This window comes from Oryctolagus cuniculus, chromosome 7, assembly GCF_964237555.1.
Source record: "Oryctolagus cuniculus chromosome 7, mOryCun1.1, whole genome shotgun sequence".
NCBI classification, from domain to species: Eukaryota; Metazoa; Chordata; class Mammalia; order Lagomorpha; family Leporidae; genus Oryctolagus; species Oryctolagus cuniculus.
Window position 1 is genome coordinate 150,963,441 of NC_091438.1, and position 27,985 is coordinate 150,991,425.

Here is a 27,985-nt window from a genome sequence, read left to right on the forward strand (position 1 = left end):
ATCTTGGTCTCCCATGGGGTGCAGGGCCCAGGAATTTCTTTTAGAATGGGAGCAGAGGGGTCGGCGCTGTGGCCTAATGGGCTAATCCTCTGCCTGTGGTACCGGCATCCCATATGGGCACTGGTTCAAGTCCCAGCTGCTCCTCTTCTGATCTAGCTCTCTGCTGTGGCCTAGGAAAGCAGTAGAAGATGGCCCAGATGCTTGAGCCTCTGCACCTGTGAGGGGATCCTGAAGAAGCTCCTGGCTCCTGGCTTCAGATTGGCTGAGCTCCTACCGTTGGGGCCATTTGGGGATTGAATCAGCAGTTGGAAGACCTTTCTGTCTGTCCCTCTCTCTGTCTGTAAGTCTGCCTCTCAAATAAATAAATCTTAAAAAAAAAAAAAAAAACAGAAGGGGAGCAGGAAGAGGCTGAGGTTAGGAGCACCTGAAAGGTGTCCCACAGAGCGTGTGCCCGAGACCTTGTGCAGGGCCTGAGAATACTGAGGTAGACCAGATGCCAGGAGCTCACGTCTCCTGGAAGTTTGGCTAAAGAAACCTAAAATGATAATAATGTGACAGTGAGGACTGGGGCACATGTAATAAGTGCACTACTCAGTCTGAGGACTGACCCCCGGGCCACACTGCCTCCCAGCGTCACCACACCAGGCCCCACCCCCCAACACGTGGACCTTTGGGAGACAAACCACGTCTGGACCATGGCAACAAGCATTGCACTCCTACCACCGGGGAGACCCCATCGTTGTAACCATCTACGGTGTCATCGCTTCTCGGCCTTTTGGTTAAGATCAAGTGTAGTACCATCTATGGTGTCAGTATTATTAATCCCATTTTGTTATTTATTTGAGAGGAAGAATCACAGACAGAGGCAGAGAGAGAAACAGAAAGGTCTTATCTGCTGGTTCACTCCCCAGGTGGCCACAACAGCCAGAGCTGAGCTGATCCGATGCCAGGAGCCAGGAGCTTCTTCTGGGTCTCTCACGTGGGTGCAGGGGCCCAAGGACTTGGGCCATCTTCCACTGCTTTCTCAGGCCATAGCAGAGAGCTGGATCGGAAGTGGAGCAGCTGGGACTCGAACCGGTGCCCTTGTGGGATGCCAGGGCCACAGGTGGAGGCTTAGCCCACTGTGCCACAATGCCGGCCCCAGGAGGGAGTTTCTGAAAGATACTCAAGTTTTTGCACTGCATTCGTTCAGCAGGTCTGCCCTGAGTGCCCACTGTGTGCTGGGCGCAGGGGGCCTTTCTAATCTTCTCACTGTGCCCACCTCCCTCCATTCTGCCAACACTGACCCAGACCAAAACCCCCGCCTCCTGGACTTGACCTCTTGGGTCTCACTTGTCAGGAGTCCACAACAGGAGCGACACGCCGGGACCCGTGGATGAGTTAGTGACAGCTTTGCATCGGATGCAGCAAAATCATAGGCCAGATGCTGATCTGTTGGCTTCCCTCTCCTGCCAGCAATTAGTGGATGTCCAGATGAGGCTCATTAGCGTCCGTTTTGATCTCAGCGCAACCACCGAAGGCGAATGGGATTTTTTTGGAAGGTCTTTGTTGTTTGGATGATTAGCAGCAGTCTCATCACTAAGTAGTGCGAAGCTAAAGATGGGTTTCAGCCACGGATGCAGGGTAACCAGGACGCGGGAGTTCAGCCGGGACTGTGGCTCCATCACTCACGCTCTGAGCTGAGTTCTTAGAATCAGAATGTGGTGGGGAAAAACAAACAAAAAAGACAAAGAACGGGGTTGGTGCTGGAGCACAGCGGGCCATTGGTGCCGGCATCCCACATGGGCACCAGTTCAAGCAAGTCCTGGCTGCTCCACTCCTGATCCAGCTCCCTGCTAATGCGTCTGGGAGAGCAGCAGAGGTTGGCCCAAGTGCTTGGGCCCCTGCACCTGTGTGGGAGACCTAGAAGAAGCTCCTGGCTCCTGGCTTCAGACTGGCCCAGCCCTGGCCATCTGGGGAGTGAATCAGTGGACAGAAGATCTTGCTCTCTCCCTGTCTCTCCTCTCCCTCTCTGTAACTCTGGCTTTCAAATAAATAAGTAAGTAAATCCTAAAAAAAAAAAAAAAAAAGGGACAAAAGAGCCATATTATATAAACAGCCCATGCAAATCAATAAATCCAATCTAGAGGCTGGCATTGAGGCTCAGGAAGTTATGCCACTGTTTGTAACACTGTGCCAATTCCAGTCCCGACTGCTCCACTTCCAGTCCAGCTCCCTGCTAATGCACCTGGGAAAGTGGCAGAAGATGGCCCAAGTGCTTGGGCCCTGCACCCACATGGGAGACCTGGCCCAGGCCCAGGCCATTTGGGGAGTAAACCAGCAGTGGGAAGATTCTCTCTCTCTCTCTCTCTCTCTCTCTCTTTCCATTGCTCTGCCTTTCAAATAAATAATAAATCTTTTTTAAAAAATCCAACCTGGCCGGCGCCGAGACTCAGTAGGCTAATCCTCCGCCTTGCGGCGCCGGCACACCAGGTTCTAGTTCCGGTCAGGGCGCCGGATTCTGTCCCGGTTGTCCCTCTTCCAGGCCAGCTCTTTGCTGTGGCCCAGGAGTGCAGTAGAGGATGGTCCAAGTCCTTGGGTCCTGCACCCACATGGGAAACCAGGAGAAGCACCTGGCTCCGGGCTTCGGATTAGCATGGTGCACCGGCTGCGGCGGCCATTGGAGGGTGAACCAAGACCTTTCTCTCTATCTCTCTCTCTCTCACTGTCCACTCTGCCTGTCAAAAAAAAAAAAAATCCAACCTAATAAGGAGATGACCAAATGATAATTATGCACAAACTCATAGAGTACATATAAGATAACGAGCTTGCTTTTGGAAGATGTCCAGCCTCATCACGTTTCATACTTAAATCTGTGAGTTCCTGTTTCCTACCAATCTGCTCGTCAGAGGTTTGAGACGTGAGTAGCATTTGGTGTTGGTGAAGATGTGGAAAACGAGCCGTGTCGCCCACTCTTGGTGGCAGCTGGGTTTAGTGACTGTTTGGTAAGATACTTGGCGATATCTATCAAAAATTGTGTTAAGATTTATTTATTGATTTTGGAAGAGTTAGAGAGAAAAAGAGAGAGGGAACTTGCATCCTCTGGTTCACTCCCCCAGATGGCTGCAATGGCCAGGACTGGGCCAGGCAGGAGCCAGGAGCTTCATCAGGGTCCCCCGCACAGGTGGCAGGGACCCAAGCACTTGGGCCACCTTCCCCTGCTTTCCCAGACACACTAGCAGGGAGCTGGATGGGAAGTGGAGCAGCAGGGGTGCAGGCGTCACAGGCGGCAGCTTCACCCGCTGCGCCACGGCGCCAGTCCCTCCATCAGAATCTTGAAGTGCCAATTTGCTGAGTCTACACATTTTGACTTTTAGGATCCTGCAATCCAAGATACTCAGACATGTGTACAAAGGGGATCATGGCCGCTTCGTTATCATTAAAAATGTTAAGCAACCAAAATGATCATAAATAGGGAACAGTTAAGGGGAAAAGCCAGTGCAATAATTTGTTAATAGTATGATCCCATTTAGGAGGGGAAAACGTTTGCATGAGTGTATCTGTTACCGGAGAAATTGCAGGGTTCTTGTCTCGCGCAAGAAAGAATTCAGGCGTGAGACAGAGAGTAGTGGGAGGTAAAATAGCAAGGTTTATTAGGGAAGGGACATCCGTAAGGATGGATGGGCACCTCTCCAGACAGAGCCTGAGAGGGTGCCCAGTCGCTCGGACTTGGGGGGGAGGGGGGAGCGAGGTTACATGGTTGGATGGAGAGAGTACACCTGGCCAGACCAGGCAGGCGACTCAGCATAGAGGCAGAGGGCTGAGCGCGCAGTCCGGTTGAGGCTGGGGGTTTTTAAGGAGATGGGTCTTGCTTCCCCACCTCTGCTCCTCTTGGAGTAAAGGGATTTTTGGATGTAAATAGAAAAACTTCTCACTAGGAGGTCTGAAACAAAGGACTTTATGGATGCAAATGTTATCAGACAGGAGGAAGGGTGGGCAGGACCCCCTAGAGAATTGGACATAGATGTCTTCTCTTTAGGCCTTTATGTCACACACACATAAGCTCATAACTGACTTTCCTACCTAACATATCCACCTACGTCCAGAGAGGCACAGAAAGCTCTAGAAGAACTGAAAGGGGCTGCTGACCATGTGCCCTGGGGCACGGGCGTTGCAGAGACATTGCTTGGGTGTTTTGAACGAAGGACAGCTTGACAAGAATAGAAAGGGATGAATGGACAGGGGCGTTGCTGTCAGCCAGTCTGGGCATAAAATCCTGCCTCAGGCGTTTACCTCTTAAGTGGCCTTGGACAAAGAACTTCTGTGACACTCAGTCCCCTGCCTATAAACTGGGAATCACGGTCCCTCCTTTCTGGGATGGTGATGGGAAAGGGTGGCACCTCGTAGGTGCCAGGCGTGGACTACTGGGCGTGTTCACAGAACGTGAGGATTTTCAGTATTTGATGGGGGAGGAACTAAAACTGCGTGTGTACCGTACGAAAGCAGCCCGTCTTATTAACCCACCTGTTCTGCCGAGAACCTCGGGCTGATAAGCTTGGTCTTCCATTATTTTTTTTTTTTTTTTTTTTGACAGGCAGAGTGGACAGTGAGAGAGAGAGACAGAGAGAAAGGTCTTCCTTTGCCGTTGGTTCACCCGCCAAAGGCCGCCACAGCCAGCGCGCTGTGGCCAGCGCACTGCGCTGATCCAATGGCAGGAGCCAGGTGCTTCTCCTGGTCTCCCATGGGGTGCAGGGCCCAAGCACTTGGGCCATCCTCCACTGCACTCCCGGGCCACAGCAGAGAGCTGGCCTGGAAGAGGGGCAACCGGGACAGAATCCGGCACCCCAACCGGGATTAGAACCCGGTGTGCCGGCGCCACAGGTGGAGGATTAGCCTAGTGAGCCGCGGCGCCGGCTCAGTCTTCCATTATCTTATGAGACCCTGAGCCAGGTCTCTGTAGAGCAGAGGTGCAGGCTCTCTCCGGTCCCCGCCCCGTGAATGGCCTTGGAGTTGTTGTGAGCATGGGAGGGGCCGGGGCGGTGTTAAGACCACCAGTACCAAACTGTGTCCCTTCATGAAGCCGTCTTTGCATAGGCAGTCTCTTTCCTGAGCTTTTCGCACAGCCTCTGGGAGCCCCGTGGAGGAAGTAGCACTGTCCCCGTGTCCCTTACGGAAAGAAAACCCAGGGGCCAGGCGTGGTGGCACAGGAGACCCCTCCCTGCCTTTCTTTTCCCAGGGAGCCCTAGCCAGCCCCCCTCCCTCACCAGAGCAGAGCTCACTTGTGGAGAGCTGCATTCATTCATCCCCCCACCCCCCGCCCCACCCCGTTAAGGGCCAGACTCCGCTCTGGGTTCTAGGGACCCAGCAGGGAGGGAAGCACACAGCCTCTTGGCGCTCCCAGGGAGCCTGGGTGAAGCCCTGAGCCCCGGGCCTGCTGCGGGCGTCCCCTGCAGCTGCTTCCTCCCCGCGGGCAATCAGGGGCCCTGCAGAAGCTCCAGGCCCACCAGGCTCCCCACCCCCACCCCGGGGACAGGCAGGCCCGCGCTTTCCCGGAGCTGACCTCACACTCTGGCCTTCACGCCTCAGGGGGGACTGGCTGCTGAGCTTCGTGTACCGCACATCCTCCGTGCAGCTGCGCGTCGCCGGCCTGCAGCCCGTGCAGCTGCAGGACAGGCGGATGGAGAACGTGGACCTGACCTCGATGGTGAGCAGTGACCCGTCTTCCCCAGGGTGGCTTGCCCCGCCTGCCCTGGACACAGAGGTCCTGGCCCATCCTGGCCTGCAGGGGAGGGGAGGGGGGAGGGGGGGTCATAGGGATTTCCCTGGCAGGGGCAGCCCCTATCCAGCTGTCCCCTGCGCCGTGTGGGGCTTTGTCCCGGCGCCTTTGCACCTGTCATCCCTGATCACATAACCTCCGGGGCAGGCGCTGTTGTCCCCATTTCACAGGTTAGGAAAGTTCCCCTCTCACAACTGTCAGGACTGGATTTGGACCTCTCGGCGCCACATGGACACCCCCACCTCAGTGCTCCCCCCAGGACTCTCCCCCCACCTTGTTCCTCCTGGAAGTAATCAGCATGAGCAGAGGATGCAGGCGGAGGGCCCAGGCTAGACCAATGGCAGGAGCACCTGGCAGGGAAAGGCCTGTGGTTTGTGTAAAAGGGGGGGCCCCCAGCCCAGACCTTCCACGGCCGTCCAAGGGCAGAGTCTGCAATCAGCATGCTTTACTAGTATTTATTTATTTAAATATTTATTTTTATTTATTTGAAAGAGTTACAGAGAGAAGTAGAGACAAAGAGAGAGAGGTCTTCCATCTGCTGGTTCACTCCCCAGATGGCTGCAATGGCCGGAGCTGCACCGATCCGAAGCCAGGAGCCAGGAGCTTCTTCTGGGTCTCCCACCTGGGTGCAGGGATCCAAGCACTTGGGCATCTTCCACTGCTTTCCCAGGCCACAGCAGAGAGCTGAATTGGAAGTGGAGGGACTCGAACCGGCACCCACATGGGCTGTCAGCGTTTCAGGCCAGGGCTTTAACCCACTGTGCCACAGCGCCAGCCCCTGTGTTTGTTTGTTTGTTTGTTTATTCACATTTTGCTTGAAAGGCAGAGAGGCGGAGAGAGATTTCCCATCCTCCTCTTCCCTCCCCTAAATGCCTGCACCAGCCGGGGGTTGGCCGCGCTGAAGCCAGGAGCTGGAGTTCAGCCTCAGCCTCCCTCCCGTGTGGGTGGGGGGCTGCGGCGGCACTGCTGCCCCCGGGTGTGCATTAGCAGGGAGCTGGAGTTGGGGCTCAAGCCGGGCACGCTGACGCGGAACAGGGCTAGCCGCAGGCAGCGTCTTAACTGCCCAGCCGGTGCACGCCTGAGTCTGTATTTTATCTCTTCTTTGTTCAAAGATTTATTTACTTTATTTGAAAGTCAGAGTTAAACAGAGAGAGGAGAGGCAGAGAGAGAGAGAGAGAAAAGTCTTACATCTGCTGGTTCACTCCCCAATTTGCCTCAACGGCCGGAGCTGAGCCGATCCAAAGCTAGGGCCAGGAGCTGCTTCTGGGTCTCCCACAGGGGTGCAGCGGCCCAAGGACTTGGCCCATCCTCCACTGCTTTCCCAGGCCACAGCAGAGAGCTGGATCGGAAGTGGAGCAGCAGGGACTCAAACCAGCGCCCCTATGGGATGCCAGCACTTCAGGCTAGGGCGTCAACCCACTGCACCACAGCGCCAGGCCCTGCATTTTATTTCTTTAAAGAGTTTATTTTGTTTTACTTGGAAGAATTAAAAAGAAAGGGAGAGACAGAGAGCGATCTTCCATCTGCTGGTCTACTCCTCAGATGGCCCCGTCCGAGTTTCCCATGTTGGTGCAGGGACCCAAGCACTTTGGCCATCGTCCACTGCCTTCCCAGGTGCATTAGCAGGGAGCTGGATCTGAATCAGAGCAGCGGGGGCTGGAACCGGAGCTCCAACAGGGGATGCCGGCATTGTAAGCAGTGCCTTAACCAGCTGCACCTGCCCGACACGCCTCCTCGCTGACAGGAGGCGAGGCTAAAAGGCACGCACTTAAAAGGATTTTCACTGGGGATGGAGGGAAACGGGACCTACCTGGGCAGCCCCCGCCAACCCAGTCTGAGTTTCTGGATCCCCCGTCAGGCCTAAAGATGCCTGTCCACCAGCCCCAGGCCTCTCACGGGGAGGTTTGGGTGTGGAGTTGTCTGTGCCCAGCTCTGCCCTAAGCCTTTTACAGTCCCCCATATCCCCACTGCACGGATGAGAAACCGAGGCTGCAGGATGCGGGGGGGCCTTGCCAGGATCACACCACACCCCTGGGATATGGCAGAGCCGGATCGAAGCTAGGTCTGAAGCCAAGGGACCTAGCCCCGGCTCCGGTAGATCCCCAAGTCGGGGAGGGTCACGGGCACACTGCAGCCGGGGAAACCCTGGCCGTGCCAGGGGCCTGGGACCACGCCCACTTTGGTGGCCAGTTGCTACCTTGTTGGCTGCCGTCTTTCAAGGACTGGCACCCGATTTCTGTGTGACACTTTGAGCGGCGCCATCCTGCGTGACAGCAGATAGACACTAGCCGCCCCCCCCCCGGGGATGCCTGTTAAGACCCCTGCGCTCTGGGGGGCCCTGCCCTACCACCACCCCGCATCAGTGCCCTGGATGGCAGATGAACCTGGGCCCCACGACCTGCCCCCAGCACCAGCACCAGCCCGGAGACCTGACTGATGGGCATACGGGGGCAAGTCCAGCACAGATGAGCTGAGACCAGAACTCGAGCAGGTGCAGCTGTCCCTGAAGCCTGCCGGCCACCTCCCTGCCACCGCGGGGCGGCCTCCCGGGGGCTCCCCTGTCCTCCTTTACAATGAAACCTTCGCCTTCTGCCCTGCGCCTGCCTGCACCTGCCTGTGCTGGGGAGAGAGGCCGAGCTCTCCCGGGGCTGCGTGCTTGAGTTCCTCTTCTGAAAAGTGCTAGTGGTTTTCCATGTAGAGAACAGGCTTTAGGAGCAGCCCTGGATTCAGATCCGGCTCTGACGGGTTCTGCCTGTGTGGCCTTGTCCCAGTCACTTGACCTCTCGGTGGTTAGCAGCCCCCACCTGTCAGTGGAGTTTGGCCCCAAAGCCCCTTGGCTACTGTGTTCAGAGGACCTACTGTGTGCGGGGCATTGTCTCTTTTACAGTGAGGCCCGGGGCATCCCAGTCAGGCCCCTGCTGCTCGGGCACCTGCGCACCCCCACAAAAACATGGGGTGTGCTTGTCTTTGAGGATGGGTGGGTGCTTCTGAGCTCCTGGCACCTTGCAGCCTGCTCTGCCTGTGGGCCCCGGGGAGGGTTAAGCGATGGGACTGGTGGCTGTTGGCTGGGGCTGCGGAGAGGCAGGCGCCCCGGGGAGGGCTGGCTCCGCCCACGGGCCCTGGGCCTCACCCACTGTGCTCCTGCAGGTCAGCGGCCACCTGGACTACGCCAAGCAGATGGACGACATCCTGAAGGCCGTGGGCGTGCGCACCAGGCCGGGCTGGGGCGAGAAGGGGCTCTTGCTGGCCCCCGGCAGCCTGCCCTCCGCTGCTGCCGCCTCGGCCAGCAGGACCAGCCACCAGGATGGAAAATCACAGGGTCCTGAAGCTGGAGACACTCCGAGCGACCCCAGCCAAGCACCAGCGCCAGAGGGCCTGCACCAGTCTGACGGGGACTCCCTGCCCGCTGCCGCCAGCCCCTGTATCTGCAGCCACGGTGTGGAAAGCAACCCACTGGGCTGTCCCGACTGCACCCAGGAGACCCAGGGGCCCTGCCCAGGGCTGCACTGACCCCGGCGCACCTGAGCCGCCCCTGCGGATTGCTATAGCAGCTGTTTGTAACCACTTGTTCCCATCCCCCCCGCTCCACCGGGAGCTGTGACGGTGCAGATTCCTGTACGTACCTTCCCTAGGTTGAAGGAAGGAACTGGAATTGGGGGGACGGGAGCTTTGGGAGCCAACATTCCCTCCCGGGGGCAGCAAGGCCTGGGAGCTGCACGGTGAGCCCAGCGCAGTGCAGAGCTCCGGGCCTCCAACCCTGCCTGAGGCTCCCTGTCCAACAGGTCCCATCGAGCGGGCCTGAGGACCATCTGGGAGACGCCCACGCAGCCTGTCCCTGGCCTCGGGGAGCCAGCTGTCTGTGTATCCCACTCCCACTCCCTCCAGGGCTGCCACCAGCCCGGGGCCTGCTGATGGCACCTGCAGAGCAGGCACAGGTGCAAAAGGGACAGCTTCCCCTCTCTGCTCTTAGAAGATCCGATCTGATCTGCCACGCACAGCGCATAGGCTGTGCGCTGCACAACTACACGGACAGCAGTCACACAGATGCGAATGGTACCCTCCGAAGTTGTACAACACGGTGGCCCCAGCTATCAATGGAACAGAAATGCTGGGTCAGCATTCAGTGTGGCTGGGACCTGGGCCCAGGGTCAACAATGGGTTACACGGGAGACAGGGACAAGGATGATAACCACAGTGGGTCACAATAAAGCTGCCACTCGTGTATCTACCGGGGCCTGAGGACTTAGCCTTCCACTTGACCTTCACAACCTTGTTTGACCTTTTCTTCTACCTTGGAAGTTCTGGGAGCTCAGGGGAGCTGCCGCGTACAGGTCATAAGCCGGTCAGGGCAGAGTCGACAACCGCGGTCACTGGGGCTCCGGAGCCCGGGTTCTCAGCCACTGTAGGCGCAGGCACGGGAGCCTTCCTCCCACTGTCCCCAACACTCCTCCCCCATTGTGCAGATGGGGAAACCGAGGCCAGGCAGAAGTACGGACAGGGGTGGGGGGTGGGGGGGGCGCAGCAGCAGAGTCGCAGAGGACAGGAGCTGGGCTGCTGTGTGTGTTTGTTCATTCAACATTTGCACAACTCCTGCTGCTGTTAGTCCCAGGCAGCTCACGTTATGTGGGGGAAAAGGGGCCCTGAGAAAGGAAGTGCTTTTGTGGGGCTCCCGAAAGCCGATTAGGGGCAGAGTCGGAACCAGGACACCTGTGCCAGGGTCTCTTCCCCCACCAGCTGCTTTCTCGAGCCCTGAGTGGCCTTGGGTCGAATCCAGTGCACACCGCGCTCACTGCGTCAGCTCCTATTTATTGAGAGTGCCCTTGAGAAGGCCTGGGGGGCACAGAGGACCCCAGCGAGCACCGTGGCTCCACTGCAGCCAGCGGCCGGAGCCGGGGTTGAATCTGATCAGCACCAAGGAGAGTGCCGGGCCAGGGCCGAGGAGCCCCAGGGCGGAGTCGGTAGGATCTGGTCGGGGAGCTTCCAGAAAAGGCTTGTGCTGAAAAGAAACTTATTGCGGGTAAACCATGGGGAGCAAGAGGGCCTCCGTCCTCGCCCGAAAGGAACGAGGCCCCGTGTCAGACTCCACTCTGCCTGCGGCCTGCTCCACACCAGGGGCTGCTCCTTTGCAGCCCCCGCCCCTTGTCCCACACTTGACTCCAGTGGAGGCCAGAAGGCAGGGGGGCCAGTTGGTTTGATCCCCGTCCAAGTCCAAGGGAGCCCTGGGTGGAGAACAACCTATCCCTGACCACTGAGCACTCAGCATGCGTGGTCCTAATCCCCGGTCAACCCGACGAGGTAGGCAGCATCACCCTGTTTTATACATGGGATAACTGAGACTCCGGCGACGGAACCCGAGCCAGGCCCCAGAGCTGGTAAGCGGCAACGCAGAGGCTCAGCCATGTGCCTGCCTGGCTCCCGGGCTGCCACACACATCCTGGGAGCTGGCAGATCTCACACCAAACTGCTGCAGGTCCGTCTTGGGGCTAAGGGGCCTCTAAGCCGGCACATCCCAGGCTGGACGTGTGCACGGCTCACCGGGGGCCTTGTGAACGTGCATGCTGGTCCAGCATGTCTGCGGGTTTTTAACAAACTCCCTGGAGGTGACAGTGATGCCAGTGGCCCGCGGGCTGAATAAGAACAGGCCCAGCACTGGCCCCTGTCCACATATGGAGGTGCCCCCCTCCCACGCAGCCTCCAAATGGGCAAAGGATGGGCGTGTCATCCTATTTGGAGCCCAGAGGTCCTTCTGCCCAACCCCCAGAGCCTTCTCACAAACCTCAACACAAACCACAACAATCGAGCCCTCTGCAGATACCTCCATCCAAGCCAGCTCTCCTCCCTCTTGGCAGAGGGCCTGGAGCTCAGAGCACTCCCAGGAGACCTGGAGCCTCCTGGCCTTAGCCAAGAGCTGGTGCAAGGCCTCAAAGCTTGGTCCCGCCGGCTCCAGCTCCCTGCCGGCCAGCAGCAAGCCACAGTCAGTTCGTGGGGGTGCCAAGTGGATGCCGCCGCAGCTCTGGCTCCGTGCGATCAATATCGGAGACATTGACAGCAGTGGGCCTGGCAGGCGGTGGCACGTCCCTGGTGGCCTCTCCGGGTAGCAGCAGCTGTGCCCTGAGCCGCAGGCCCGCGGAGCCACCGGAACCCAAGTCGGAGTCTGAGTCCGAGTCTTGCGGCAGCGGCAGCGGTACCACGTGCTGCAGGCTCAGGCCCGGCCGCGCGCCGCTGTGGGAGGTGCGCATGGACGGGGAGGCGAGGCTGGCCTGTTGCTCCCGCGGACAGCGCGGGCAAGGCAGGAACCTGCCCAGGGCCCGCTTGAAGTCCTGCATGAAGAGCGGGTAGATGATGGGGTTCATGGTGCTGTTACAGTAACCCAGCCACGTGAGGATGTCGAAGAGGCCGGCAGAGATGCAGTCGCACACAGCCTGGGGGGAGGGGAGGAGGGACATGTCATGCCCAGGCCAGGCCAGGGCCAGGGACGCAGACTGCCCCCATGGAACAGACGCAAATCCGTGTCCCGTGAGAGCCAGCACAGCCGGCTCCCTCCCCCACCTGCCCCTGCTCTGGTGTTACCTGGACGATGTTGGCCACGAAGAAGGGCAGCCAGGTCACAAAGAACATGCCCAGCAGGATGCCCAGCGTCAGGCTGGCCTTCAGCGCCTTCCTGCTGTGCTTGGTGGCCAGACGCCTGCTGTCAGCTGACTCCACCCCTGGGCGTGGGGTCCTGGGTACCTGCAGAAGGAAAGCTGTGGGAGCCGGCTGAGGAGCCCCACTCGGACCCTGAGCCCGGCCACAGACTGTGCCTCGACCCTGATTCTGGGCTGAGCCCTCGTACCAGCAGTAAACTTATCCTGCATCCCTGACTGAGTCCAGCTGGAGTCCTAGACTGCGGCCTGGCCCTGACTCCAGACCCCGGCTGCAGACCAAGCCCTGACATCGGCAATAAACTAAGCCCTGACCGTGGTCCCAGACTGAACCCTGACATTTACCAGAGAGCCCTCCTCAACCAAGGTCTGGAACCCAGATGGAGCCCTGATCCTGGTCCATGCTAAGCCCTCACCCCAGAGAGACTGCGCCCTGATCCTGACCTCACCCAGAGGGTCACAAGACGCTCCAGGGGTACAGTGGAGCAGAGGAGCTCTACCCACACAACCAGGTGGTTCAGGAAAACCGCCATCCTTGGGGCACGGCATCACGTATTAGTGCTGGTTCATGTCCCAGCTGCTCCTCTTCCAATACAGCTCCCCGCTAATGCACCTAGAAGGCAGTGGATAATGGCCCAGGTGCTTGGGCCCCTGCTACCCACGTGGGAGACCAGATAGAGCTCCAGAAGCTTGGCTTGGGCTTGGCCAGCCCTGGACATTGCAGCCATCTGGGAAGTGAACCAGCAGGTAGCAGATTTCTCTGCCCCCACCCCCACCCCGTGCCTCTTAAATAAGCAAATCTCAAGAAATGACCTCCTTCCCTGGAAAAACAACCCCCAACACAAGCCAGCACACATCACAAGGAGCCCCCGCCCCTTCTGCCACCTGCAACACAGGAATCAGTTACCGCTGAATGGCACTCAAGATTGAGGGCTGCTGCTGTCCAGGGCTTAGCGACTTCTTTATGTAAGAATTCTCTTCCCGTTTGGGGATAATGGTTTTTTGCCTGTTCAATTACCTCCTCCTCCACAAAACAGAAGTGCTTTTCTTGAGAATGTGTGAGCAAAGCAAATGTTTGCAATTAAAGCTCTTATAGATTACTAGGAGTGCAAGTGGCCTCCGCATTTTACTACTCTGTTACGCCGTGGCCTGGCAGGCACCTCCATTCTCAGCAAGTGGGTGCAAGAGGGGAGGGCGGAGGAGGGAGGAGGAGAGATTGCTCCCCAGCAGCCACCGAAGGTCATGGGCACGGCGAGCTAAGGCTTGACCTTGAAGCCAGCAACCCACAGGCTCAAATTTTCAAAGGCTCTCTGCATTGGACCATCCTGTAGCCCAGTGTTCTTTTATTGTTTTTCACTTTACGAGTCCTTTGAAAATGTAATGAAATGTACAAAAATTTCTTACCAGAAAATAGAAGCATGTAACACACAAAAGGAAAAATAAATTTTTTCATATATTTTCAGAGGGTTCCAAGACCCCTGGAAATGTCCAGGCTTCCACTCTGGAAGCTCGAGGGGTCCCTGATGGCTCCAAGCTGTGTGCTGTGATCAATCAGGTTTTCATAGGTCGGATTCACACAGAGGGAGACCCGCCTGCACTTAGAGTTTATGTATTGGCAGTGTGCAAGGGTGTGCATAGTTCTTCATGAACTAAGCAAAGGGTGTGAGTGCTGCCTGGGCACACGTCTGGGCTTTGGAGCCAGGGATCTGCCTTGTACCTGCTAAACTGCAAGACAGCCCAGCTTAGTTCCTGAAGCAGCCAGAGGTGGGCTGGGTACAAGGAGATGAAGTCAGAGGGAGGCAATCAGACTCCCAGGCAACCTTTCACAGATGGAAAGGGGGTGGAGGAGGCAAAAACAAGATGTGTCAGCCCCAGGGAGCACTGAAGCCAGCGGCCCCCACCCTCCTCTTGCACACGGGCCTCTTTCCAAGCCCACTTCTCCCTCCCTGCCTCCTCCCAGCGTCCAGAGCCAGTGTCTTGTCCATGGTGCTGAAACCCAGCTACCTGTTATCTGTCCACACAGGAGTGGGGGTGCTCGGAGTACGTGGTAACTCCTACCCCTCAATGTGTTCACCCAGATGAAATCTGAAGTATCAAGAATAGGGGCCAGCTCTGCAGCACAGTGAGTTAGGCTGTTGCTTGGGATGCTGGCATCCCATAACCAGCTACTCCACTTTCCCATCCGACTCCCTGCTTATGCACCTGGGAAAGCTGCAGCAGATGACCCAAGTGCTCAGGTCACTGCCACCCACGTGGCAGACCAGGAAGGAGTTCCTGGCTCCTGGCTTCAACTTGGCCCAGCTCTGGCATTGCAGCCATTTGGGGAGTGAAGCTGCAGATAGAAGATCTTTCTCTGTCTCCCCTCTCTGTCACTCTGCTTGTCAAATAAATAGTTCTTTCCTTAAAAACCCCAAATATCAAGAAGAAATTCACACAAGAGAAACCTAAAAGAGGACCTTGCTGTCTCCCCATCTTGGTGGGGCAGCTTGGTATCAAGGCGAAAGCTGGGCTTTGAAGACAGGTGCTCTGACTTCAGATCATGCTCTACCACCGGCCCATTCTGTAGTCTTAACAGAGCCTCTGTTTCCCTGTCTGTAAAATGGGAGGAATGAACAGTTTACAGTCGCAGTGAGGTTGTGGGTAGACTGCAAGGTGCAGGGCCTGGAGCAGGTGCTGAACCCTTGGCAGCCGTAACACTGACTCCGTGATGTGTGTGTGCCGCTGTGGTGGCTGAGCACCCCAGGCCTTGTGCTCCTGCCAGCAGCTCCGGCCTCCCCAGAGTAGCACCGACTTCAGGACAGATGCCTGACCCTTCTGTAGCCCGGGTCTGCCCATGGGAGATGCTGTCTCCCTCTCCACGCCCACCAGACACAAGTCTGTGCTGAAGACTGGCCCAAGTCAGCAAGGGAGAAGGTGGGGACTCGCTCGCTTTTCTCTCTCCTCTTCTACATCTCTCTCCTCCAGAGTGGACTCTGTATGGCGTCTGCAGCCCCTGTGGGGGGCCTAGTGGACGAGGCTCCTGTGACCTGCAGGGCCTTAGACTGCTGCCATCCAATGGGACAGGCAGTGTGGGGAGGAGGAGACACCATTTCCAGAAGGTCCGCTCACAGCGACCCCCGACCCCTGTGACCTGGGCAGGGCAGCCCTGCTCTTGTCAGAGCTCTGGGACACGGGGGAGCTGAAGATCTCACGAGCAGAGCTCTTGGGGACAGAGGAGGGGCGAAGCGGAGCTGAACCCCTCTAGCGTTCCCTGGTACAGCCCTGGGTCTCCTTTTCTCTTCTTCTCTTCCAAAGAGCTGAAGTCAGGAACACAGTCAAGAGGCCGGCGCTGTGGCGTCATGGGCTGAGCCTCCACGGTGCCGGCGTCCCATTTGGGCACCAGTTCATGTCCCTGCTGCTCCTCTTCCGATCCAGCTCTCTGCTAATGCATCTGGGAAAGCAGTAGGAGATGGTCCAAGTCCTTGGGCCCCTGCACCTGCATGGGAGACCCAGAGGAAGCTCCTGGCTCCTGACTTCAGATCAGTCCAGCTTCGGCCGTTGTGTCCATTTGGGGAGTGAACCAGAGGATGGAAGACCTCTCTCTGCTCGGAGAGGGGCGGGACCTTCCCCCGTCCCAGCACAGGGTCCCTTACCGGAGCTGAGCGCCTCGGTCGGCACGATCACCCCCATTACTGAACTCCTGCTACGCATCAGCACTTGGTCTTCACCAAGCCCCTCGAGCCCTCAGGGAGGTGGGTGTTATTAGCCCCATTTTACAGAGGAGGCGACCGAGGCTCGGAGAGGGACAATGAGCCACACAGTAGGGAAGCGCCAGACTGGAGATTCAGTCCTTTCTGGCCCCAGACACTGCATTTTCCCACTTCACCAAGCTGCTTTCATGTTCAGGGTCACAGTCAAGAGTGGGGGGAACAGTTACATGTAGAAAGTGCACCCCTCTCACCAAGGGGCCCTGGTGGTGCAGACAACAACGACAGCCTGAATGCCCATCCCCACCGCAGAGAACCACACAGAGATTCTGAAAGAACATCGGGTTGGATGGAAAGAGTGCCAGGACCTATTACCAAGGGGCGGTGACGGCTGCAAAGCCAAAGACGCATCGTACCTGCGCTTGCTCCAGCAGAGGCACCGGCAAAGCCGTTCCCTTCCATATCAACACAAACGTGTAAACACGTAGAAAAAGAGGACTGGAGAGATGGAGTTTGTCCTAACAGTTTAAATGCCGCTTGGGACACTGCATCTAAGATCGGAGGGCCTGGGGGCCTGGGTTTGAGTCCCAGCTCTGTTCCAGCTTCCTGGTAACGCAGTCCCTGGGAGGCGGCAGGTGTTGGCTCAAGTACTCGGGCCCCTGTCACCCACACGGGAGACCCAGGTGGAGTTCCAGGCTCCTGGCTTCAGCCCAGCCCTGCAGCAGATAAACTCACTCTCTCTCTCTCTCTCTCTCTCTCTCATCATTTTTTAAACCTAAAAAAAGAAAAAGAAAAAGGACTGAAGACATACTCCGACTTCATGCTTAGTCCTGGGAGCAGAAGGTGCCCAGACAGAACTCTTGGGGTCTTTTACCTTATTTGTGGATTTTTAATTTTTTTGACAGGCAGAGTTAGACAGTGAGAGAGAGAGAGAGACAGAGAGAAAGGTCCTCCTTCCGTTGGTTCACCTCCCAAATGGCCGCCATAGCCAGCATGCTGTGCCAATCCGAAGCCAGGAGCCAAGTGCTTCCTCCTGGTCTCCCATGCGGGTGCAGGGCCCAAGCACTTGGGCCATCCTCCACTGCCCTCCCGGGCCACAGCAGAGAGCTGGCCTGGAAGAGGGGCAACCGGGACAGAATCCGGCGCCCCGAGCAGGACTAGAACCCAGTGTGCCAGCGCTACAGACAGAGGATTAGCCTAGTGAGCTGCGGCGCTGGCTGGATTCTTTATTTATTTTTAAAATTTTTCTATCCATTTGAAAGTCAGAGCCACAGAGAGACAGGAAGAAACAGAGAAGAGAGATCTTCTATCTGCTGATTCACTCCCCAATGGCTGCAATGGGCAGAGCTGGGCCAGGCTGAAGCCAGGAACCAGGAGCGTCACCTGGGTCCCCCACATGGGTAGCAGGGGCCCAAACACTTGGGGCCATCCTCTGCTGCCTTCCCCAGGCCACCAGCAGGGAACTGGATTGGAAGTGGAACAGTCAGGACGTGAACCAGCGCCCGTATGCGATGCTAGCATTGCAGGAGGCAGCATTACCCACTACACCACAGCGCTGGCCCCTGGATTTTGATGTTAAAGGATGCACATGTATTCCCATGTGTAACTCACAATTTTTCAACCACTCAATCATAGCGTGAAAGTTATGACAAACCCTGGAACCAGACTGCCTGGTTTTGAGTCCTGGCTCTGTGCCTCAGTATTCCCTTCTGTAAAATGGCAATCAAAGTTAACATCTCCCTCACAGGATGGTACTGAGGATTAAATGAGATAATATGCAAGGAGCGAAGAGAACAGTGCCTAGAGCACGGGAAATACCACTGCAGTCTTAGCCATCAGGGAGCTGCTTTGTGTTAGCAGTGTCTTCTGTTGTTTTTAATGTTTATTTTTATTTCCTCTAAAGGCAGAGTTAGAGAGTGAGAGCGAGAGCGAGAGAGACTCTTCTATGCACTGATGCACTCCTCCATGACCTCAAGACAGACAAGGATGAAGCATGCAGAAGCCAGGGGCCAGGCCCTCCATCCAGGTCTCCCAGGGAGTGGCAGAGGCCAAGCAGCTGAGCCGTCACCTGCTGCCTCCCGGGTGCACCAGCAGGAAGCCGGCTCAGAAGCGGAAGAGCCAGGACTCGAGCCCAGCACTCCAGCATGGGCTGTGGGCATCCCGAGGGGAAGCTCAGCCCCGCGGTGCCACAACACCAGCCGCTGGCTCTGCCTCTGATGGCGACGATGGTGCTGGCCACCGTGACGAGATTTTCCCCTGGAAAGGAAAGGTGCAAATGGATGAGCGCCCCAGAAGCACACACTGACCACCGACAGGGAAAGCGACGACAAGCAGGACTTGTGTTGAGCACCTGCTATGTGCTAAACAAATATCACCCCAGGGCACAGGGAGGTGAAATGACTTGTACAGGTGGTCCAGCTGGGACAGAAAACAGGCAAGACCTGAACCACGGCCAGTGCACCCCCAAGGGCCCGCCCCAACCCTGGCTGCACCCCAGGGCGCCCTCTGGGAGCAGCAGCCCCAGTGCCTGCTCCACACGGCCCCCGCCAGCCCCTCCCGGCTCTGCCCCCTCCACCCCCTCGCAGGTATTTCTGGAATCACAGCCTGGGAGGGGGCAGAGATGGAGGGGAAGGTGGATGACAGATCAATGCATGCTTTGCTGGGGTGCGAGGGGGAAAGAGGTGAGGCGGGGGAGGGGGAGGGGAATTGCAGAAGCAGAGAACAGGCAGGGAGAGGAAGTGGAGGAGGGGAAAGAAGAGGGGGAGAGGAAGGCCAAGACTGCGGCCCACAGAGACACCGTGGTGCTGGGGAGCAGGGGAGAGGCCGAGAGGCAGGGGGCACCCAGCGGGGTCCCTCGTCCCTGAGTTAAGCTGAGCGCCCTGGGGCCCCAACACGGTCTCCAGTGCTGCCCAGCACAGCCTGGACCCTCCAGAATCACTCAGGGCTGAGCACCACTGCGGGCTGGGCACCTGCCTTCCACACACACACACACATACACATGCACACATGGACACACACATGGACACACATGGACACATGTGTGCACGCACATGGACACACGCACACACCGCCTGCCCCTGGCCCTCCCTGCAGCCCCTGCCAGCTCTCCAGGAACCCTTTCTCCCAGCCCCCAGGGGTTGCCGGGAGGGCCTGCTGGACACCAGGGAGCCAGCCAGAGGGCCAGTTTTCAAGCCCTGGAACGTGGAGGGGACAGCAGGGAGGTGGAAATGCTCACAGCTCACCAGCTCCCATGCGCTCAACGCCAGAGGAACAGTACTCCCCAGATCCCAGTGCCCCCTGGATCCCAGTGCCTCCCGGAACCCAGTGCCCCCAGATCCCAGTGCCCCCCAGATCCCAGTGCCCCCTGGATCCCAGTGCCTCCCGGAACCCAGTGCCCCCAGATCCCAGTGCCCCCCAGATCCCAGTGCCTCCCGGATCCCAGTGCTTCCTGGAACCTAGTGCCCCCAGATCCCAGTGCCCCCGGAACCCAGTGCCCCCCAGATCCCAGTGCCTCCCGGATCCCAGTGCTTCCCGGAACCCAGTGCCCCCAGATCCCAGTGCCCCCGGAACCCAGTGCCCCCCAGATCCCAGTGCTTCCCGGAACCCAGTGCCCCCAGATCCCAGTGCCCCCCAGATCCCAGTGCCTCCCGGATCCCAGTGTTTCCTGGAACCTAGTGCCCCCAGATCCCAGTGCCCCCTGGATCCCAGTGCTCCCGGAACCCAGTGCCCCCCAGATCCCAGTGCCCCCAGATTCCAGTGCCCCCAGATTCCAGTGCCTCCCGGACCCCAGTGCCTCCCGGATCCCAGTGCCCCCCAGATCCCAGTGTCCCTGGAACCTAGTACCCCCCAAGATCCCAGTGCCCCCAGAACCCAGTGCCTCCCAGATCCCAGTGCCCCCGGAACCTAGTGCCCCCCAGATCCCAGTGCCCCCCAGATCCCAGTGACTCCCGGATCCCAGTGCCCCCGGATCTCAGTGCCCCCCAGATCCCAGTGCTTCCCAGAACCTAGTGCCCCCCAGATCCCAGTGCCTCCCAGATCCCAGTGCCCCTGGATCCCAGTGACTCCCAGATCCCAGTGACTCCCAGATCCCAGTGCTTCCCGGATCCCAGTGCCCCCAGATTCCAGTGCCCCCAGATTCCAGTGCCTCCCGGATCCCAGTGCCTCCCAGATCCCAGTGCCTCCCAGATCCCAGTGCCCCTGGAACCTAGTGCCCCCCCAGATCCCAGTGCCCCCAGAACCCAGTGCCTCCCGGATCCCAGTGCCCCCGGAACCTAGTGCCCCCCAGATCCCAGTGCCCCCCAGATCCCAGTGCCCCCGGAACCCAGTGCTTCCCGGATCCCAGTGCCCCCGGATCCCAGTGCCTCCCGGAACCCAGAAGGGCCCTGTTCCCAGCCTGGGGAGACTGCACCGGAACAAGGGGGCTGAGACCCCCTCTCCTGTGCTACTCATTCCCCTGCGGTTCTCCAGGTCCTGAGGGGAGCAGAGAGCGCCCCAGGCTGGGGTGGAGGATAGGGGTCCTGACCCAGGTGACAGGAGCAGAGGCAACGTCCCAGAGGCCAATTCCCCAAATGCAGGGCGCACTGCAGGCCCCAGGGCACAGGTGCGCAGAAGGGGGCCTTTGGGGGCTGGGCCTGGGGTGGGCCTGACACCGCCACATCCAACCCACAAAGCCGGACGATGCAAGCTGCACTGCTGGCTTGAGAGGCCCCAGGCCCTCCTGCCAAGCCCACTCCTGCTGCTTTTAGGGCTCGCTGCGATTTCTCTGCTTTAGGCCTTAAACATAAGCACAGTGAACCGTAGATTCTGAACGTGCACTGGGCGAGGCCTCTCTCATTAGGCTCTGTAACCCTCATGAAGACGGCGTCTTAGGCTCAGATCTGTGCCCCTGACGACAACAGGTGCCGGGAGGACAGGACCTGGCCTGTCCGGTTCATCACCACGTCCACAGCTTCTGCGCACAGTAGGCACTCAGCACCAAACAGAGCAAATACATTTGTGCAATAGAAAACTCGGGACCCACCACTCACAAGCAGGAGCCCTGAAGGGGGGCGGCCATGTGAATGGGGTAGGGGGGACCCCAGGCTCTCTGGAGCACTGTGTTCATTTCACTCCTCCCACAATGATGCAGGGAGCACCTGCCACCTGCCAGGTGCTACTTCAGATAGCAGTAAACAAAAAGACAAGTTTTGCCCATCACAGACCTTGTAACCTCTCACCAGCAGGAAGTAAGTGCTAATCAACAAATGCTTAAGTGGCTACACCTAACGTAAGTGTTGCTGAAAAAATAACTCAGGAGAGGAGGACTGGAGGCGCTGGTGCGGGGCGGGAGCTGCTACTCTGGGTGGAGAGAAGGAAGTGATGTGGGCAAGAGGGAGCAGGGGTGGAGATGTGAGGAAGACACTCCAGGGAGCGGGTGCAGCATATGCAAAAGTCCTGAGGTTGCGGTGTGCCCGGTCTGTTCCAGGAGCAGCAGGGAAATGAAGAGCAAAGGAGGCAGGAAGCGACTGGACTCACATTTTACAGTGGTCGCCCCCCCACCTGCCGCTCGTGTGTGAAGTTGGGAGTCGGGGGGGTGACTGCAATACACGAGGCTCGGCTGCCTGCCGCAGGGCTCAGTCCTGAGGTCACCGTGGAAAGATGAGAGGTTTTGAAGGTAGAGACCAGAAGGTGGGTTGGGGAGCGTGGGAAAGAGAGAGGCCTCCAGGCTGCCTACAGGGGAGCCTGCAGGGGGCTGGGGCTGGGGCGCGTTCAGTGAGTGGCAGGCTGGAAGCCATCAGCCGGGTGTGGGCGGTGACCTCAGTCATGCGACAAGATGAGATCACGCAGGGAGCGCGTGTGGAAAACAAGAGGGGAGTTCCAAGGACAGCGGCTCAGAAGTACGGGGCCACACAGTGTCACCAAGCACAGGCAGCACCAGCTCAGACCAAGGCACTGAACGGAACCCTGGGCAAATCGCCACCCTTCCTGCCAAACCTCCGCTTGCCTGGCTGCCCAATGGGACGGTGGCCGTGCTTGCCTTGACAGGTGTTTGCAAGAGTGAGCTTAGTGTGATGCCTGGTGCACAGGGAGCACTCAAGGAGTGTGGGGCCCGGGAGATCCCTCCCCAGGCTCCGAGGCCACGTCCCAGGCGGTAGGAGCTGACTAGACTCAGACCGTGGGGACCCTGTTCTGTCCCACTCTGACCTCACCCAGACCAGCCGACTCACATCCTAGTCCCTCGAGACTGTGGGAGCTAAACGGACAAACCACAAAAGAAGGGAGTCCCAGAATGAGGACAGGGGTCTGGACAGTTCTCTTCTAGATCCGCTGATCTCAACAGGAAGTCTCCCGTGAATACAACCGAATCCTTGCCATCCCCTACGCCCGGCCCAGAGCAAGCAGACCAGGCTCCGGCACTGCGGCCACCCGGAGCGGCACTGCGGCTACGCTGTCTCCACCTGCACCGAAGCTGGGTTTGTGGTGGCCTTTGTGCCAAGGACACGGATTTCCCAGTGACAGGATTTTTCACGAAGGCTAAGCGTGGGGATCTTCAACGAGTCCGTGGAAGCTGTGTATTATGAGAAACTGTGCACAGATTCCAAAATGCGTCGTGTGGGACGGGCATTGGGCACAGCAGCTGCCATCACCACTTGAGATGCCTGCATCCCACATGGGCGGAGTGCGGGATTCGAGTCCTGGCTCTCCGCTTCCAACACAGCTCCCTGCTAATGCGAACCCCGGGAGGCGGCAAGTCTTAGCTCAAGAATGTCAGTCCCCGCCACCCACAAGGGAGACCTGGACTGAGTTCTGGGCTTCTGGTCTTGGCCCGGCCTGGCCCTGGCTGTTGCAGGCGTATGGGCAGTGACCCAGAGGATGGAAGATCTCTGTCTCTCTTTCAAATAAAATGAAAATAATTTTTTTAAAAAGGTGAAATGTTTCTGGGGGGCTCGTATGTGGCAGAGCGGTTTAATCCACCGCCCGCGATGCCGGCGTCCCACCTTGGAGGACAGCTCCGAGTCCCGGCCGCTCCACTGCCCATCCAGCTCCCTGCTAACTGAGGCTGGGTACGTGGTGGCCTCTGATTGCGGGACGGACACACCTGCCACCATGTGAGGGACTCAGATGGAGCTCTTGCCTCCTGGCCTTGGCCTGGCCCAGCCCCAGCCTTTGAGGCCATTTGGGGGTTGACTGAATCAGTAGATGAAGTTCTCCTTCCCTCTCTACCTGTCCTTCTCCATCACTGCCTTTTAAATAAATAAAATGTTTTTGCACCAAAACAACTTATCTTTAAATCACATGTTCCAGTAACTTTGGAAGTGCCTCCATACATCTGAGGGATGCATGGGCCTGGGGTGGGAGAGGTGGGAAGGCAGGCACCCCCAGGGGTTCCAGACGACGTGAAGTCTCTTACAAGTCCCCCAGAGAGTGTGCAGACAGCCAGGGCAGCCATCCCACCCCTAGAGAAGCAAGTCAGGGACACAGCCACCCCCTGAGACTCCAGAATGTCTGGGGTGGGGGAAGCACAGACCGGGCAGAAGAGCCACCTGCGCCCTCCTCGTTGGGGAACAGGTGCAGCTCTGGGCCTCCAGCCGGGCTGCCACTCTGAGGGGCTGCGAGAGGGCCATGAGCCTTTTTCCCCTCGGTCACCAGTCACCCCTTAGCCCCCAAGAGCCTTCCCCACTCAAACGAGCCTGGAGAGCCCAGCTGGGACCTTCCCCATGGCCTGTGACCCAAGCCTGCGGGGCCCAGTTGCCGTCTGTCCACACCCCCAGCCCTCGGGGTGGACAACAGGACACAAGCCCAGCTCGGCCTGGTGGCAAGGGCAGCCACTCCTCTTACAGACGCGTCAAGGCCTTGGGCCAAGAGCACCCGCCCATTCACGAGTAAGCACCAGGTACCTACTGCGCACAGTGGACATCAAAACTGGCCTGGATACACGCAGCCTTCCTAGAGTTTACGGTCAAGTCGTGGAGACAGAATGAACAAGGCAACAAATCAGATGGAGGGGCCGGCGCTGTGGCGCAGTGAGTTAAGCCTGTGATGCCAGTATGCCTGTGGGCGCCAGTTTGAGTCCCGGCTGCTCCACCTCCAATCCAGCTCCTTGCTAATGCTCCTGGGAAAGCAGCAGAAGATGGCCCAGATGCCTAGGTCCCTGCACCCATGTGGGAGACCCAGAAGAAGCTCCTGGCTCCTGGCTTCAGCCTGGCCCAGCCCCAGCTATTGCTGCCATTTGGGGAACGAACCAGCAGATGAAAGATCTCTCTCTTTGCCTCTCCCTCTCTGTCTGTAACTCTGCCTTTCAGATAAACAAATAAAATCTTTTTAAAAACAAATTAGATGAAGAACAACAGGGAAGAGGGTACGCAGGGGTCTGCAGTGCTCAGGGACAGCCTCTGGGAAGAGGTGAGCCGGGAAGGAGTCAGGTGCTGCCCTGGGGCACAGCGCACCAGGCAGAGAGGAGAGCAGGTGCAAAGACCCCGGCACAGAAGCGAGCCGTGTGCCTTCCGGGAACTGTCTTAAGGGCCACGGGAAGAGGGAAGAGAAGAGAGATGAAGTGGAGGAGGTTGGAGGGCTGGACCCCACACAGGCCTGCTGCTCATCTCCAACCCCTGAAGGGTCTGAAGCTGGAACAACACAAACCCCACCACCACCACTTTTTCTTTTTTTCATAATTGCTCTGGCTCCCGTTCAGAAATCAGAGAGCAGTGGATCTGAAGCGGAAGCAGGGAGCCAGCAGAAGTCTATGCAAGACTCCCAGGTACGAAATGCACATGGCTTGAATGAGGAGGTGGTAGTGGGGACAGCACCCACTTAGGCGGCGGCACCAGCAGGCCTGGCTAATGAGCAGCACCGGCGTGAGGGAGAAAACTCAGCTGGGGTCCACGTCTCGGGAGCTCCTGCCAGTGCCATTGACCGTGAGGGGGATGCTAGGCGAGGAGCACACGGGGGAGAAGCCCGCTCTAAATTCCGCTGCACCTGTTTATGCTGGAGAAGCCGGGCCACCCCCACCCCGCCCTGATGGAGCTGTCCTGTGGGCAGAGAGGCAGTGAGTCAGGGTTTCAGTAGGGCGGGGCAGTGCCAGACACGACCAGAGTTTATTAAGTAGGGGATGCCCAGGGGGTCGCCGGGCCAGAGTTTATTAAGTAGGGGATGCCCAGGGGGTCGCCGGGCGGCTGGCTGCTCATTCCTGTCCCGCCCACAAGCCCTCCCCGGGTACCTGCAGTGTCTCCAAGGCTTGGCCCGCGGTGCCGGTGGTGAGGCAGGCCACCTGCAGGGCCTGCCTGCGGGCAGCCAGCAGGATCCTGCAGTAGGTGAAGCAGATGGCACCAGAGGGCAGGAAGAAGGTGAGGCCCGACGCCACGAGGACGAAGGGCAGGCTGGCCAAGAAGCGGCACTGGCCCGGGGCAGGCGCGCGCACGTGGCCCAGCTCGTGCCAGCCCAGCAGCAGGGGCAGGAAGGAGGCGAGCGCGGCGAGGCTCCAGGCGCCCAGCACGAGGGCCAGGGCGCGCGCCGGCGTCATGCGCAGCTTGTAGCGCAGCGGCGACAGGATGAGCAGGTAGCGGTCCAGGCTGATGAGGCAGAGGTTGAGGATGGAGGCGCTGCAGCACATCACGTCGAAGGCGGCCCAGAGCAGGCAGAGGCTGCGCGCCAGCACCCAGCGCCCGTACAGCGCGTTCAGCATGGCGGGCGGCATCACCACCAGCCCCACCATCAGGTCCGACGTGAACAGCGACACCAGGAAGAAGTTGGACGTGTTGCGCAGCGCCGGCTGCGTGCAGATGAGCGCGATCAGCAGCGAATTGGCCGCCGCCGTCAGCGCGATGACCACGCACAGCGCGGCCGCCGCCCAGCCGCTGCCCGCCGTGGCCGCCGGCGGCCCCGACCCCCACACCGGGGTGCTGCTGTTGGCAGGGCCCGGCTCTGGGACCATGGGGACGCGGCTGAGGGGACGAGGACGTGTCCGGGTGCAGAGCAGAGGCGGGATGGGCACAGACACCACCCCCCAACACAAGAGGTTAGCAGGTGGGATGGGTGGGGGTGGGGCGCTAGGTCAAAGGGCAGCGACCAGAGGAAGACTGAGAAGGATCACGGGGACGCCTTCGGGGTGGGGGCAGGAACACCTGGAGCAAAGGATGGGAAGTTTGGGGAGGGGCACCTGATAAGCCTCGTCCCCTCTAAGGGGAGAGGCGCAAAGTTAGGAGGTTGGAGGGGCTCCATCGGTTGGAGCAGGGACCCCCGGATGCCGTGGACGGTGAGATGGAGGAGGGGGCGCCTGGCCTGGGGCAGAGCCCGGGCGGGTGGAAGCAGGAGGGAAACGCGGTGGGTGGGCGTGGGAGGCACCCAGTGGGGAGCTGGAGCGCTCGGGGCCGCTAGGTGATGGCCTGGGGGTGGAAGCGAGGTCCCCGGCGTGGAGGGCGCAGAGGCACCCCCCCGGATCGGGCGCACGCGGCCCCAGCAGCGCGCGGGAGGGCGCCGGGCCGGGCAGGCCCCGCGGGGCTAGAAGGGCAGCGGCTGCGCCTCGCCCCCTCCCGCCCGGCCGCCCGGTCGCCGGCGCGCCTCCCGCCCGCGCTCCGTACCTGGGCGCTCCGCACTGCTCCGCGGCCGGCGACTGCGGCAGGCGCCGCGGGGCTGCGAGAGGAAGAGGCGGTGTGGGCCGGCTGGCCGGGGGCAGTGGAGCCGGGAGGCGCTGCGAGGGGCCGCCTCGCGCGGAGGAGCTGGCGGTGCTGCCAGGAGCGCGCGGTCCCCGGCGCGGAGCGTGCGCCCCGCCCCTCAGTGGGCGGAGAGAGCCGAACCCCAGCTTCGCCTGCTAGCGGGGTCCCAAACCCCAGGCCCGAGAAGGGACGATTGGAGCGCCCCAGCTGCACCGGGTCGCCTCCCCGGCGGTGACAGCTGCCACACCCCCGTACGCCCCTCCCCAAGCCCTACGTGGGAACCGCACAGGAGACCTGGTTCTTACCAAGACTGCTTCCCAGCAGGAGTCTTCCCACTCGCGCGGGGTCACGCGGAGCCAGTTGGGAAATACTGGGCAAATCACTTAACACCATCTGGGCCTCAGCTGCTGATCTACAAAATGAGTGAATAGTCCCTCACCCACCCCAGGTCTTGTGAGCAGAAACCGTCCCGGCACTCAAGAGGAGGTGCCTGACCTGTGGGGTCCCAACCGGGGGCCTGGGCGTCTCGTGGTCTGCTGGAAGTGGGATGTGCTCCCCTGGGTGTCACCACCATGTGTCTCTCTCTTGCTGAGAAGGGCGCCTACCCTCGCGGCCAGACCAATTCTGTGCATTGCATCCCCTCCACAAAGCCGTACTGAGCACCTGCTGCGTGGCGGGCCCCGTAAGGACCCGGCGGCACCAAAGGCAAAAATTCGGGGCGGGTGCTGTGGCCCAGGAGGTTAAGCCGCCGCCTGCAGTGCTGGCACTGGTTGGCGTCCCAGCTGCTCCTCTTCCCATCCAGCTCTGCTGTGGCCTGGGAAAGCAGTAGAAGATGGTCCCAGTGCTTGGGCCCCTGCACCCAGGTGGGAAACCAAGAAGAAGCTCCTGGCTCCTGGCTTCAGATTGGCCCAGCTCCGGCCGTTGCAGCCATTTGGGAAAGTGAACCAGTGGATGGAAGATTCTCTCTCTCTCTCTCTCTCTCTCTCTCTCTCTCTCTAACTCTGCCTCACAAATAAATAATACATAAATCTTAAAAAAAAAAAAAAGGCAAAGATTCCCCACTCCACAGAACGCACGTTCTAGTGGGAGAAGACGGAGCAAGCATACAGAGTAATCACGAGTAGCGATGGCGACAGAAGGAAAAGCTGCAGAGCAGTGCGGACGGGTCCAGAGTGCTGGGCCTTTGCCCTCCCCGGAAACAGAAGTCACACCTCCCACATCCGAGTTTCCTGTGTGACTCCTGGTCCTGCGACACTCCCGCTTCAACGACAC

General features: G+C 59.1%; 2 protein-coding genes and 1 pseudogene across 7 annotated transcripts in view; 2 read left to right on the forward strand and 1 right to left on the reverse strand.

The window, feature by feature from the left end:
• TMCO4 (transmembrane and coiled-coil domains 4) overlaps positions 1–9,983 on the forward strand; it is a 108,027-nt gene extending 98,044 nt beyond the window's left edge. For 3 of the 5 annotated variants that reach the window (XM_002716055.5, XM_017346510.3, XM_017346512.3), the window contains exons 14-15: positions 5,566–5,683; positions 8,903–9,983. In XM_002716055.5, the coding sequence (XP_002716101.2) occupies positions 5,566–5,683; positions 8,903–9,265 (481 nt within the window). In that variant the 3' untranslated portion in view covers positions 9,266–9,983. Of the gene's footprint in view, positions 1–156; positions 341–5,565; positions 5,684–8,902 lie in introns of those variants that run through there. The other 2 variants (XR_011390867.1, XM_070079203.1) reach the window with 2 other exon arrangements.
• Positions 760–909, forward strand: LOC127493766 (U2 spliceosomal RNA; annotated as a pseudogene).
• A 130-nt stretch (positions 9,984–10,113) lies between the features above and the next one.
• HTR6 (5-hydroxytryptamine receptor 6) lies at positions 10,114–27,696 on the reverse strand. 2 transcript variants are annotated; one of them, XR_011390869.1, is made up of 4 exons: positions 25,279–27,696; positions 12,326–12,484; positions 11,571–12,177; positions 10,114–10,751 (listed from the first exon to the last, which is right to left on the reverse strand). XR_011390869.1 is itself a non-coding variant. In XM_070079205.1 (3 exons), the coding sequence occupies exons 1-3, from the start codon at positions 25,990–25,992 to the stop codon at positions 11,731–11,733; spliced, it is 1,320 nt and encodes a 439-aa protein (XP_069935306.1). In that variant the 5' UTR covers positions 25,993–27,696; the 3' UTR covers positions 10,114–11,730. The 2 variants fall into 2 exon arrangements, 1 of the variants encoding a protein (XP_069935306.1); XM_070079205.1 differs by having other exon boundaries at positions 10,114–12,177.
• Between the last annotated feature and the right edge of the window lie 289 nt (positions 27,697–27,985).